The sequence below is a fragment of the Oncorhynchus clarkii genome, chromosome 22 (assembly GCF_045791955.1).
Source record: "Oncorhynchus clarkii lewisi isolate Uvic-CL-2024 chromosome 22, UVic_Ocla_1.0, whole genome shotgun sequence".
Taxonomy (NCBI): Eukaryota; Metazoa; Chordata; class Actinopteri; order Salmoniformes; family Salmonidae; genus Oncorhynchus; species Oncorhynchus clarkii.
In genome coordinates this window covers 19420062-19433185 of record NC_092168.1, presented here as the reverse complement: position 1 = coordinate 19433185, position 13124 = coordinate 19420062, and the positions used below count along the sequence as shown (strand labels likewise).

The 13124-nt window shown below is 40.5% G+C and overlaps 1 protein-coding gene across 1 annotated transcript in view; it reads right to left on the bottom strand.

The window, feature by feature from the left end:
• Positions 1-2922: 2922 nt before the first annotated feature.
• LOC139380087 (tissue factor pathway inhibitor-like) overlaps positions 2923-13124 on the bottom strand; it is a 53400-nt gene continuing 43198 nt past the window's right edge. Inside the window, exons 4-8 of the mRNA XM_071122550.1 lie at positions 6629-6805; positions 5675-5776; positions 4985-5041; positions 3912-4109; positions 2923-3597 (exon numbers count right to left, since the gene is read on the bottom strand). Coding sequence (XP_070978651.1) covers positions 3530-3597; positions 3912-4109; positions 4985-5041; positions 5675-5776; positions 6629-6805 — 602 coding nt within the window. The 3' untranslated portion in view covers positions 2923-3529. The remainder of the gene's footprint in view (positions 3598-3911; positions 4110-4984; positions 5042-5674; positions 5777-6628; positions 6806-13124) is intronic.

The following is a 13124-nucleotide window of genomic DNA, read 5'->3' as shown; positions in this document are numbered from 1 at the left end:
TATTGGGTTGTTTGGATGACCCAACTGCTGGGTTGCAGGCATTTGTTAAAAAAGAGCAAGGTTGATTAGTTGATGCTGTGTAATTGAGATAGGACCCAACGGATCAGATCAGAAGACTGGAGGCTTGGCTTAGTAGGGGTGTGGATTTAATTAAGTACTTTTTGGCCACCTGTGAGAGTAAATGTCATTCCGGTTCATCTGTTCTGTTGATCTGGTATCACTAGTTAGGGTTGAATTGTTTTTATTGCTTTAATGAACTGTATAAAATTGTATGAGTTTCTTAAAAGCTTACACAAATCCCAAAGTGATAGTACCCACCTTGTTGAAATATGCAAAAGATAATGTACATATTTTTCTACTAGAATATGTATTGTGCAATAATATTTAAAGAAAATTATACATTGCAGTATACAAACTTAACAAAATCAACAGAAATAGCAAAAAATGGCTATCTAAAAGCAAGTTACTGCCTAGTTAGGTCTTCAGCCAGCATAGAACAAAAGGGGGTGAAGGGTCGTTCAAAACTCTGTCAGTTGTCAAGTCAACGCATCACAAGAAACATGCCAAACGGGAGATGTATAATTATTGATGCAATTGACTCTGGTTTCTCTTCATTATGCACAACCCTGCATGGATGATATTTTCTGGGGTTGTGTCTCTCTCTCTATCCTCTCTCTCATTATCCTTTTCTTTGGATGGACCAGGAGGCAGCAAAGGTAACGGTGGCTTGACCACGGCTGGCGCAGTCTCACTGGTCCAGCGGACAAGGCCGGAAATCCTGGAAGGACTGGGGAAGACAAAAATTTAACTGTGGCCTGACCGCGGCATGACCTGACTCCATGGACCACCCCAAATCCCAGCACCAGACCAGCTGCCTGTGGAGGAAATGACAGACTGCAGGCCTTGAGGCGAGTAGAGTGCTGCCGAGGCGGGCCTTACTCCTTCTACCCTTGGCCTGCAGCCCTCCTCCCCTGCCTTTCTTTTTTTTTTTTTACATCTGCCCTCCTTAGGCAACCACCGACCTGTCCAGAACCAGCAGAAGACCAATAGAAAGAGAGAAAAGACCAGACAGTATCACCACCAGAACCAGAGGCGTGAAGAAAATATCAAAGACACCAACCTATGCCTGGAGTGAGCAGACCACAAGGGAGTGCCTCCATTGACCTAAAGGTCACAGGCTTCCAGGTGTGTCTGCTCACTCTGAGGTTTGTCCTTCCTCCCCCTGCAGGACCGGAGTAGATCAACACCGTCCTTCTTCAAATCCCCCCCACCCAACCTGAACAAAATGACTGAGATGAACCCAGGAGTGATGCACAGCTACAACGGGGTGAGGCTGTCACTAATCCCCATCGAGGAGGCTGCCAAGGACGGAGCGCCGCCAATCGCTGGGGAGCAGCTGGAGCAGCAATAACAACCGCCAGACCAGAAACCATGACCCGCCTGGAATTCAGCAGGGCAGTTCTACAGAGAGGTATGGGCTTTGAGAACTGCCTGGTGAAACCCCTAGGGCCAGGAATAATTTGAAGCCAGTTTCAAGACACCCCAGTTACTAGAACAGTTTAGATTAAAATACAGAAATTGTAAAGACAAAAGGTCCCATTTCACAGTAATTGCACTCTCAGACACATAATCATAAGTATATAGTTACAGTCCAATTCCACAACAAAAGCATCCAAGTGTATGACATAGAAGTTCGGTTTACACCATTTTGCCACTCAAGGCAGTGGCTAGGAGGGTCCTGGACGAAGACAATGTCTGGACTGGGGCACGAAAATGGCTGGTTCAGTTGAACCAGACCCAACAGGAGTGGGTGGAGTCTAACATCTCCCAGTACCATCATGCTCCGGTCCACTACATGGCATGCGCAAACGATGCAGGAACTGCGGCCAACTTGGCCGTCTGGGCGCTACCTGCATGGCCATCGTCTGCAGAATCTGTAACATGATCCTGCAACCTGAGTGGGGAAAGGGGCCACTTCTTTAAAACCTGCCCCAATTCCTATGCCGGCAAGGCAAGGGCCACCGCCACCAACCCCGCTAACCCAAATCCCAACCCCTGCACCAGACAATGAAGTCCCAGACCTTTCCACAAATACTTTTACTTTGTTTGAGCATTTATATGCAAAACAAATTTTATGGGTGATATTTTAGTCACTCAAAAGGCTATTTTACATGGGAATCAGAATGGCTGTTCGGGACCCTTAAAAAAAGGATTCAGCTGCTTGATCAAGCCAACATGAATGAAAACCCAAATTATGGTTAAAACTAACTTGTGTTGGGTTATTTACAGAACCTGTTACATTATGCTGGCTTGCAAAGTGAGGTGCAATTTCCTATTGAAATCCAGCCAGAGTGGGGATTTCCAACCTTGTGAATTTGTAGGTTATTTTATTTGGTTATGCATACATAATTAAAATGACATTCAAGTTAAAAAGTTTTTTGACAAGGTATTAAATCAATTCATATAATTTATATTTAATAAATATAAGTTGAATTGTTCAATCAATGCACATGCAAAAACATAGATATTGAAACAATTCCTAAAATCAACCTGCAATAGAGCATGCTGGGAAATATAATGATGGCAGTGGTTTCAGCTCAAGTCTAGTTATTAACGGTCCTGTTTATCATGAAATTGGATGATATTTGAAGGAAACCAGATCAAAGTATGATGTTAATATTTTTATACATCTCCCGTTTGGTAGGTCTCTTGTGATGTGGTTTTCAGCAGCACCGATGGATGTGCTGACTTGACAACTGCATTTAAGTTTTGAATGATCTGTCCCCTCTTTCGTTCCATGCTGGCTGAAGACCTAGCTAGCCAGTAACTAGTTAACAACAGACACAAATGAAAGGGTCTTCACCACAGATGAATAAGGTAAACTTTTAATTATATTTGCTAACACCCTCCAGTCAAATTCTGATAATACAACACTGCCCCCTTGTGTCTGAATAACAGTCTTATCAGCGGAGCAAATTCCAATTGCATACATAATGCAATATAAAAGGGTGCTTTGAACAGAATGAAAATATCCAGAAATGCAATGTGGATGACTATGCAACATTTTATTTAGGCTCCAATTGGTTGATTATATATGTTCTTTCCAACCATGTTAAAAACATTTAAATGTGCATTTACTCACATGAAGGAATGATCTTAAATACTTACACTGATCATGTAAATGATAGAGCTTTATATTTCATGGGCAGTGCAGTGCTATTGGGTTCCTTAATGTTAATCATTTGTCAATAAAAACAAACTTGTCTGGTGTCCTCAGGAAAAAAATTACAATGATATACCGTTTTTTAGGATGTGACAAGGGAAAAAATGTCTACAATTTTGATATTACAAAACCACTCCTCTTACAAAGAGCTAAAAGGTTAAAATAACAAAATTACATAATAGGCCAAAACAAGCCTTTTATACAATTGCTGTAAGACGACAACATAATACCACAGTCAAATAAGAATAAAAAAAAGAAAGTGTAATTAAAAAGTAGTGTAAGAATGATTTAATACAAGGCCTTGATTTAGACAGTTTGAAATAAGATGTTGGTGTTCTTCTTTATCCTGATGGTCTTCCTTTTGTGAGTGGGATCTGGAAATGGCACAACACAAATGACAAGTTGCAATCTTTCAAACACTTCTCTATGGCACAAGTCAAGAAAGAAACATTGCATTCCTAAGGTAAATGCTATTTAGCAAAAACACACCTGATTTTTAAACGAGAGTTCAAAGAGTGAAACAAGTGTGGCACTAACACACCTGTTTCAAATAATCAATTAATCATGGTCTTCAGTCTGGATGTTGATCATTTGAATCAGGTGTGCTAATGCTGGGTGGGAACAAAAGCCTGCACACCCAGTAGCTCTAAAGGACCGGTGTTGGAGAAAACGCAAACTTGGATCTTACTCGGCTTCATACACATCTTCATGCAGTGTCTCTTGAGGACAAAGTTGTTCTTGTTGCCCCCACAGCCCCTGTTACGCAACCAATGACATCTCTTTGTCTTGGGGTTGTACGCATATCTCCTTCCCGTTCTCCTCTCCTCTCTGTCACACATCGTGCCCTTGTCATTGGTACTGAGACAGAACTCTGGAGGACTGAAGTCTGAAAGAATTACACAAAGGCAATAGTAAACTGAAATGACGTACAACAATGACTCCATAATACCAAAGACACATTGTATAACACTAAAGAAAGTGTGTAGGCTAAATCGCCAATGCAACTCTGATAGAACATACTTTAATAAAAGCATTTTTTTATTTTAGCTTTATGGAAATGAGGTTAATGGTAATCTACTGTAAAAGTGACTACCCACTAGGCACACACTGGCTGAAACAAGGTTATTTCCACACAATGTCAATGAAATTACACTGAACTAACATGGAATAGACATTGAATTGACATCTATACCCAGTGGGTACTTGATTCTACTACTTTTTCTTTTACATTTGAAATTGACCTCAACAAAGGAAACATTGTTTTTACTACCTCAAGAGTCAAACTGTGGAATAGCCACAAGATGTCAGCCTTGGGTTACGGGAGTACTGTAGCTATCCTATATCACTTCACTGGAATGACAAATACGAATACAGAAACACTCCTTTCCTGAATTCACTGACCTGGGTGGAATTTTGTAACATGAATCATAACTACTTGTCTGTGACTGAGGGATGGCAGACTCCCTGTGCCCCCTTTTTACTGTGTTGTGACTGTATCAGACCGTGGTGGTCTATGAGTACTTACTCACGCCTCATACACCCATACCCTCCCATTTTAATAGCAGTGAATCAGTGTTACATGGAAGAAGGATATGGTGGGCGATATGCTGGCTTTATACGTTGTGGTTTGTTTACCTAACTGCTTCTGAAATGGCGCATATAAAATGACTGTCCCTCTTACCTAGCTATTGCAGTTGCAGCATGGTATGTGTGCAATAGTACACATGAGAAATGACTGCATTCCTGGGTTACAGTACTAACCTGTGGCCTGGTGTTGATGATTCTGCTGCATGTGGGAGGCGCTTAAAGCAAACTCATCTGAAAGAGGAAATATTCAGCATATTCACATGCTGCTTTCAATATGAGACTGGAGCATGCATTTCTCCTTCCTTTTACCAGTATTAGAAGTTGTGATACTGTAGTTAACTTAGGAGTTAATATCAACTCACCATGACAGAAGAGATATATACTGTAGCGAAACAGTTCCACAAGGGTACATGGTGTTGTCATTTCTACTCTCTCTATAAACCTTCTCCCTCAGCTTTTTCCTCTCTCCCTCAGAATTGCCTTAAACAGAGCTGACAGGATATCAGCCCTTCCACTTAGTGTCTGTGGTTCATAGTCTTCAGAGACCCCACAACCCCACTTTCCTGGCCCTGCCAATCAGAAGGGCAGACAGACTGGCATGCTGGGAAAATGAAAAGCTTCTTGGACAAAGAGTTTAATATACTGAGGCTATGTACAGTATCATGAAGAATTACTGTAGGGCTACATGCAACATTAATGCACAAATGAAACAATTACTTTGTCTGATTATTGAAACATTTTGTTAAATCAGATTAGGCCTGCCTGAAATATCTTTGGTGCTACTGCACACTTAATTGTCTTCTTTAATCAATTACTAGAGCTAACATTTGTTTAAGAAATAAAAATACATAAACATTGTCTTACCAGTTACTTTGACAGGTTGTACATTAGGTTTACTAGTGGGTTTTGGGACGGTGACCTCCAATTTAGGAGTCACATCCAATTTAGGGGCCACATTGGCGTTTTCTGCCATGAAACCAAAACATTAGAGTTTACTTACATAATAAGTTACATCATGTAATAGAAATGTAATATAATACAAACAGTTTACTATTGTTAAAACCTGTTTACCGAGGAACTATTGTAATATGATATACTGTACAACATACAGTTGTTATTATACTTATGGATTCAGATTTATTAAAGAGAGAAATTATTTTGAGCCCAATGAAGATGGATTAAAGATTCTGATGAAAGAATGAAAATGTAATTATCTTTGAGTTGTCGTCAATACTTTTTTTTTTTTTTTACATTGTTTGTCCATTTATATTAACACAGACTTCCAGCTAGCGTTGGTCACAGTAGAACAATTTATCCGATATTTTCTTTGACAAATGCAGTAAATAAATGATATAAATAAATTCAAATTGGACTAAAATAATTAACTATGCTCAAAAGGCCAAAAAAAACTGATCTAAATGCAAAATGAAGATGAAGCATGACTTGATGGTTTGAAAAAAATCCATCAACAAGATCATTTGCAAGGTAGAGCAACATCGACTGGGCAACTACATTGAAATGACTCTCCTGTGGGTATTTGGTCTTTTGGTCTATTTGGACTGCCTAAAAGCCCAGGCATCACAACAATGACATTAATGCACTTTGAAGAAGTAATATACTCCCCTAGCACATTTCTATTAAAAGAAGCCTTGATAGTGCTGCTATGGCCGTAAGTCCAAACCTTTTCCCTTACATTTGAAAATATTGATTAGCCTCACTGATCAAATCTTTCTTGCAAACCATATGATTGGTTGGTCCCTTTTAGACTACTTGGGTGTCACGCAGTGTTTTGAAGAACAGTGTTCGATGCCGAACTACCTGGGTTCTGGCACCTGGCCTGGCACTCTTTCATACTCTTGAAGTTGTTGGCGTTGCCGAAGCAGCCTCCGTAGTAGAAGTGCTTGCACTCCTGGCTCTGGCTGTCAAAGAAGTAGCGCGTCACCAGACCTCGGCATGGCCCCGGAGCCTCATCCAGGTGACAGGGACTCTTGTCAGCTGGGGGGAGATGGACAAAGAGAGATGGAGAGGGCAGAGAGAGAGAGATAACATTATTGAGAAACTGAAAAGGGGGAGAAATGGGTACTAGCTACTGGGTCATTTGAAAAGATGATAGCTGGGAAATGTGAAAAAGTGCAGTATAGGGAATGGGCTACTGAGACATACTGTTCACTGAAATCAAATACAAATCTACACTAAGGACCCTTCGCACCCAGTCAATTGACTTCAAGGGAAATTGTGAATCATAGAAAAAAAAGTGGTGGCACTAAGACTGGAGTGCTTAGAGAGACTGACTGAAAAGCTGGAGAAAGGAAGAGAGAGAAGACATACTTAGGCATGGAGGAAGATAGTGTGGGCTGCTGACACAGTCATGAATAGATAGATGTAAAATAGATGTGGAGAGAAAGGTGAATTGACTGGAGAAAAAAAAGGAGAGAGCGAGAGGGGAAAGTGGAGGTAAGAAAAATACACCACATTACATCGAGGAGAAATGAAGGTGCAGAGATGCTGAGTTGAAAATCTTACTGGAGCCATAGTCAAATGCTCTAGTGTCGATGAAGCATGTGATGAGAACTAAGCAGATACAGTGCATTCGGAAAGTATTCAGACTCCTTGACTATTTCCACCTTTTGTTACATTACAGCCTTATTCTAAAATTGATTAAACAGTTTTTCCCCCTCATCAATCTACATACAATGCCCCATAATGACAAAGGAAAAACTGGCAAAAAAATTTAAATGGATAAAAAAATAAAAAACTTAAATATCACATTTACATAAGCATTCTGACCCTTTACTCAGTACTTTGTTGAATCACCTTTGGCAGCGATTACTCCTCAAGTCTTTTTGGGTATGACGCTACAAGCTTGGCACACCTGTATATGGGGAGTTTCTCGCAATCTTCTCTGCAGATCCTCTCAAGCTCTGTCAGGCTGGATGGGGAGCATCGCTGAACAGTTCATGTCCAGGCTCTGGCTGGGCCACTCAAGGAAATTCAGAGACTTCAGAACCACTCTTGCGTTGTCTTGGCTGTGTGCTTAGGGTCTACGGTGGCAAGAAAAAGTATGTGAACCCTTTTGGAATTACCTGGATTTCTGCATAAATTTGTCATCAAATTTGATCTGATCACAAGTCACAACAATAGACAAACATAGCGTGCTTAAACTAATAACACACAAATTATAGTATTTTCTTGTCTATATTAAATACATAATTTAAACATTCACAGTGTAGGTTGGAAAAAGTATGTGTGAACCCCTAGGCTAAAATACTTCTCCAAAAGCTAATTGGAGTCAGTTAACCTGGAGTCCAATCAATGAGACAAGATTGGAGATGTTGGTAAGAGCTGCCTTGCCCTTTAAAAAACACTCACAAACTTTTAGTTTGCTATTCACAAGAAGCATTGCCTGATGTGAACCATGCCTCTAACAAAATAGATCTCAGAAGACCTAAGATTAAGAATTGTTGGCTTGCATGAAGCTGGAAAGGGTTACAAAAGTATCTCTAAAAGCCTTGATGTTCAGTCCATCAGTCCACAGAATATAAGATAAATTGTCTGTAAATGGTGAAAGTTCAGCACAGTTACTCTCCCTAGGAGTAGCCGCCCTGCAAAGACGACTGCAAGAGCACATACTCAATGAGGTTAAGAAGAATCCTAGAGTATCAGCTAAAGACTTACAGAAATTTTTAGAACATGCTAACATCTCTGTTGATGAGTCTACGATACGTAAAATACTAAACAAGAATGATGTTTATGGAAGGACACCACGGAAGAAGCCACTGCTATCCCAAAAAAACATTGCTGCACATCTGAAGTTTGCAAAAGTACACCTGGATGTTCCTCAGCGCTACTGGAAAAATATTCTGTGGACATATTAAACTACAGTTGTGTAGTTTGGAAGGAACACACAACACTATCTGTGGAGGAAAAAAGGCACAGCACACCAACATCAAAACCTCATCCCAACTGTAAAGTATTGTGGAGGGAGCATCATGGTTTGGGGCTGCTTTGCTGCCTCAGGGCCTGGACAGCTTGCTATCATTGACGGGAAAATGAATTCCCAAGTTTATCAAGACATTTTTCAGGAGAATGTAAGGCCATCTGTCCACCAATTGAAGCTCAAAAGAAGTTGGGTGATGCAACAGGAAAACGAACCAAATCAACAACAGAATGGCTTCAACAGAAGAAAATACACCTTCTGGAGTGGCCCAGTCCTGATCTCAACCCAATTGCGATGCTGTGGCTTGACCCCAAGAGAGCAGTTCACGCCAGATATCCCAACAATACTGCTGAACTGAAATGGTTTTGTAAAGAGGAATGGTCCAAAATTCCTCCTGACCGATATGCAGGTATGATCCACAACTATAGAAAATGTTTGCTTGAAGTTATTGCCGCCAAAGGAGGGTCAACCAGTTATTTAAATCAAAGGGTTCACATGCTTTTTACACCCTGCACTGTGAATGTTTACACGGTGTGTTCAATAAAGACATGAAAACATATAATTGCTGTTTGTGTGTTTAAGCAGACTGTGTTTGTCTATTGTTGTGACCTAGATGAAGATTAGATCAAATTGTATGACCAATTTATGCAGAAATCTAGATATTTCCAAAGGGTTCACATACTTTTTCTTGCCACTGTGTCCTGTTTGAAGGTGAGCCTCCGCACCAGTCTGAGGTCCTGAGCGCTCTACAGCCGGTTTTCATAAAGGATCTCTCTGTACTTTAATCCGTTCATCTTTCCCTCAATCCTGACTAGTCTCCCAGTCCCTGAAAAACATCCCCACATAATGATGCTGCCATCACCATGCTTCACCGTAGGGATGGTGCCAGGTTTCTTCCAGATGTAGATTGATGAAGAAAAATATATAATTTTATCCATTTTAAAATAAGGCTGTAATGTAACAAAATGTGGAAAAAGGGAAGGGGTCTGAATACTTTCCAAAAAATCACTGTATATCATTGATGCAATTTCGATGTTTGAGTTACTTTGTGTATCACCAACTTTGATTGAGAATATATTACTGCAACACTTCTCACTGCATCCAAGTTGCTTGACATAGGCGTTTCAAAGAGCTGTCAGTCAAGGCGAGCTCAAAAATATGAGCTCCCCACCCACAGCCTGTCTTTCCAAACTTCCTGGTAGTTAGCCATGAGAGAAAAAAGTCATTTTCAGAATGACTGTTCAGGACCCTTAACATTTTAAAGAACGGTTTGTTTACGTTACGCCTTTCAAACTGGAACAACCATTTCAGTAAGGGATGCAAAAAAATCGAACTGATTGGATTAGTTTAGAAAAGGTATGTTATTCATCTTTATGAAGCATGAGATAAATCAATCAATCAATATACCTGCAAAAACTATTTTTAAAAATGTATATCTGCAGTAGAGCATGCTAGAAATTAGACAATGATGGGTGTGGTTTTGATTCAACAATGGTTATTAACACCAAGAGTGGGGTTATGTTACACCAATGAGTGGTTTTGGTTCGATGTGCTGTGTATGAGGTTCAGACCCTTGTATTAAAGTAAAACTAGGCCTTCAAAGTAAGGCCTTATGAAACACTTTTGGTATCGTGTTGCATTATATATATATATATATATACAGTGCCTTGCGAAAGTATTCGGCCCCCTTGAACTTTGCGACCTTTTGCTACATTTCAGGCTTCAAACATAAAGATATAAAACTGTATTTTTTTGTGAAGAATCAACAACAAGTGGGACACAATCATGAAGTGGAACGACATTTATTGGATTTTTCAAACTTTTTTAACAAATCAAAAACGGAAAAATTGGGCGTGCAAAATTATTCAGCCCCCTTAAGTTAATACTTTGTAGCGCCACCTTTTGCTGCGATTACAGCTGTAAGTCGCTTGGGGTATGTCTCTATCAGTTTTGCACATCGAGAGACTGAAATTTTTTCCCATTCCTCCTTGCAAAACAGCTCGAGCTCAGTGAGGTTGGATGGAGAGCATTTGTGAACAGCAGTTTTCAGTTCTTTCCACAGATTCTCGATTGGATTCAGGTCTGGACTTTGACTTGGCCATTCTAACACCTGGATATGTTTATTTTTGAACCATTCCATTGTAGATTTTGCTTTATGTTTTGGATCATTGTCTTGTTGGAAGACAAATCTCCGTCCCAGTCTCAGGTCTTTTGCAGACTCCATCAGGTTTTTCTCCAGAATGGTCCTGTATTTGGCTCCATCCATCTTCCCATCAATTTTAACCATCTTCCCTGTCCCTGCTGAAGAAAAGCAGGCCCAAACCATGATGCTGCCACCACCATGTTTGACAGTGGGGATGGTGTGTTCAGGGTGATGAGCTGTGTTGCTTTTACGCCAAACATAACGTTTTGCATTGTTGCCAAAAAGTTCAATTTTGGTTTCATCTGACCAGAGCACCTTCTTCCACATGTTTGGTGTGTCTCCCAGGTGGCTTGTGGCAAACTTTAAACAACACTTTTTATGGATATCTTTAAGAAATGGCTTTCTTCTTGCCACTCTTCCATAAAGGCCAGATTTGTGCAATATACGACTGATTGTTGTCCTATGGACAGAGTCTCCCACCTCAGCTGTAGATCTCGGCAGTTCATCCAGAGTGATCATGGGCCTCTTGGCTGCATCTCTGATCAGTCTTCTCCTTGTATGAGCTGAAAGTTTAGAGGGACGGCCAGGTCTTGGTAGATTTGCAGTGGTCTGATACGCCTTCCATTTCAATTTTATCGCTTGCACAGTGCTCCTTGGGATGTTTAAAGCTTGGGAAATCTTTTTGTATCCAAATCCGGCTTTAAACTTCTTCACAACAGTATCTCGGACCTGCCTGGTGTGTTCCTTGTTCTTCATGATGCTCTCTGCGCTTTTAACGGACCTCTGAGACTATCACAGTGCAGGTGCATTTATACGGAGACTTGATTACACACAGGTGGATTGGTCATTTAGGTCAACATTGGATCATTCAGAGATCCTCAGTGAACTTCTGGAGAGAGTTTGCTGCACTGAAAGTAAAGGGGCTGAACAATTTTGCACGCCCAATTTTTCAGTTTTTGATTTGTAAAAAAAGTTTGAAATATCCAATAAATGTCGTTCCACTTCATGATTGTGTCCCACTTGTTGTTGATTCTTCACAAAAAAATACAGTTTTATATCTTTATGTTTGAAGCCTGAAATGTGGCAAAAGGTCGCAAAGTTCAAGGGGGCCGAATACTTTCGCAAGGCACTGTATATATATACATATTTTTTTTTTTTTAAATGTATTTTATTATTATTTATGATAACGTTCACTTAGGATCTCATTTGGTGAAGTCCATTTGACCCAAAAAGTGATGAATGCAACAACCATGTCTCTGTCACTAACAAATAGACATGGGTGGTAAACTCTACAATTCACTCAAAGGTAAGGCACTCTGGGAAATATTCAAATCGGTTTTATACTAAACCAGTGGTTCCCAACTCCAGTCCTCGATTACTCCTAAGCATACACATTTTTATCGTAGCCCTGGACAAGTACACCTGATTCAACTTGTCAACTAATCCTCAGGCCCTCAATCAGGTGAATCAGGTGAGTTTGTCCGGGGATATAACAAAAACGTGTGCTGTTGGGGGTACTCGAGGAACGGAGTTGGAAACCACTGCACTAAGTAGGGTGTTAATTTAACATTGGTTCCAGTGTGTATGTCAGGTCTTCCCAAACTCGGTCGTCAGGACCCCAAGAGGTGCATGTCTTGGTTATTGTCCTAGCACTACACAACTTATTAAAATAATCAACTAATCATCAGCATTTCATCACTTTAAATCAGCTGTGTAGTGTTAGGGGAAATAGTGATGTTACGGTTGATACCGGAGAGATGAGTCATGCGTCGAAATTACGGCATTTGAAGCTGTATCCCGATGTTTATATGACTTTATTAGAAGCATATGATCAATGACCTCCAAAGATTCATTTCGTCGAACAACCACCTGATTGGTTTAGTATTGGTTTCGGTAGAAGACAAAAAAAACTGTCCTGCGTGTGCGATGTCATCTATAATAATTTGGCTGTTTCTAAATTACTTTCACCAGCAGGTGCCACTAGTGTAAACAATGTTGCTCAAAGCCTCGCGTAATGAACCTATTTGACACAATTGGCTGGAAATGCTCAAGGGCTTCAGGAAGCTTAGTTTCCCCATCACTAGCAAAAACCAAAACGTTCACCCCTTAGGGTCCCGAGGACCGAGTTTGGGAAACGCTGGAGTATATGGTCCCACTCTTTCAGTGTTATTTAACACTGAATAATTTGCTGTGCACCTGGCCAATCAGCCAACAGCGTCATAGTCTTGCTGATA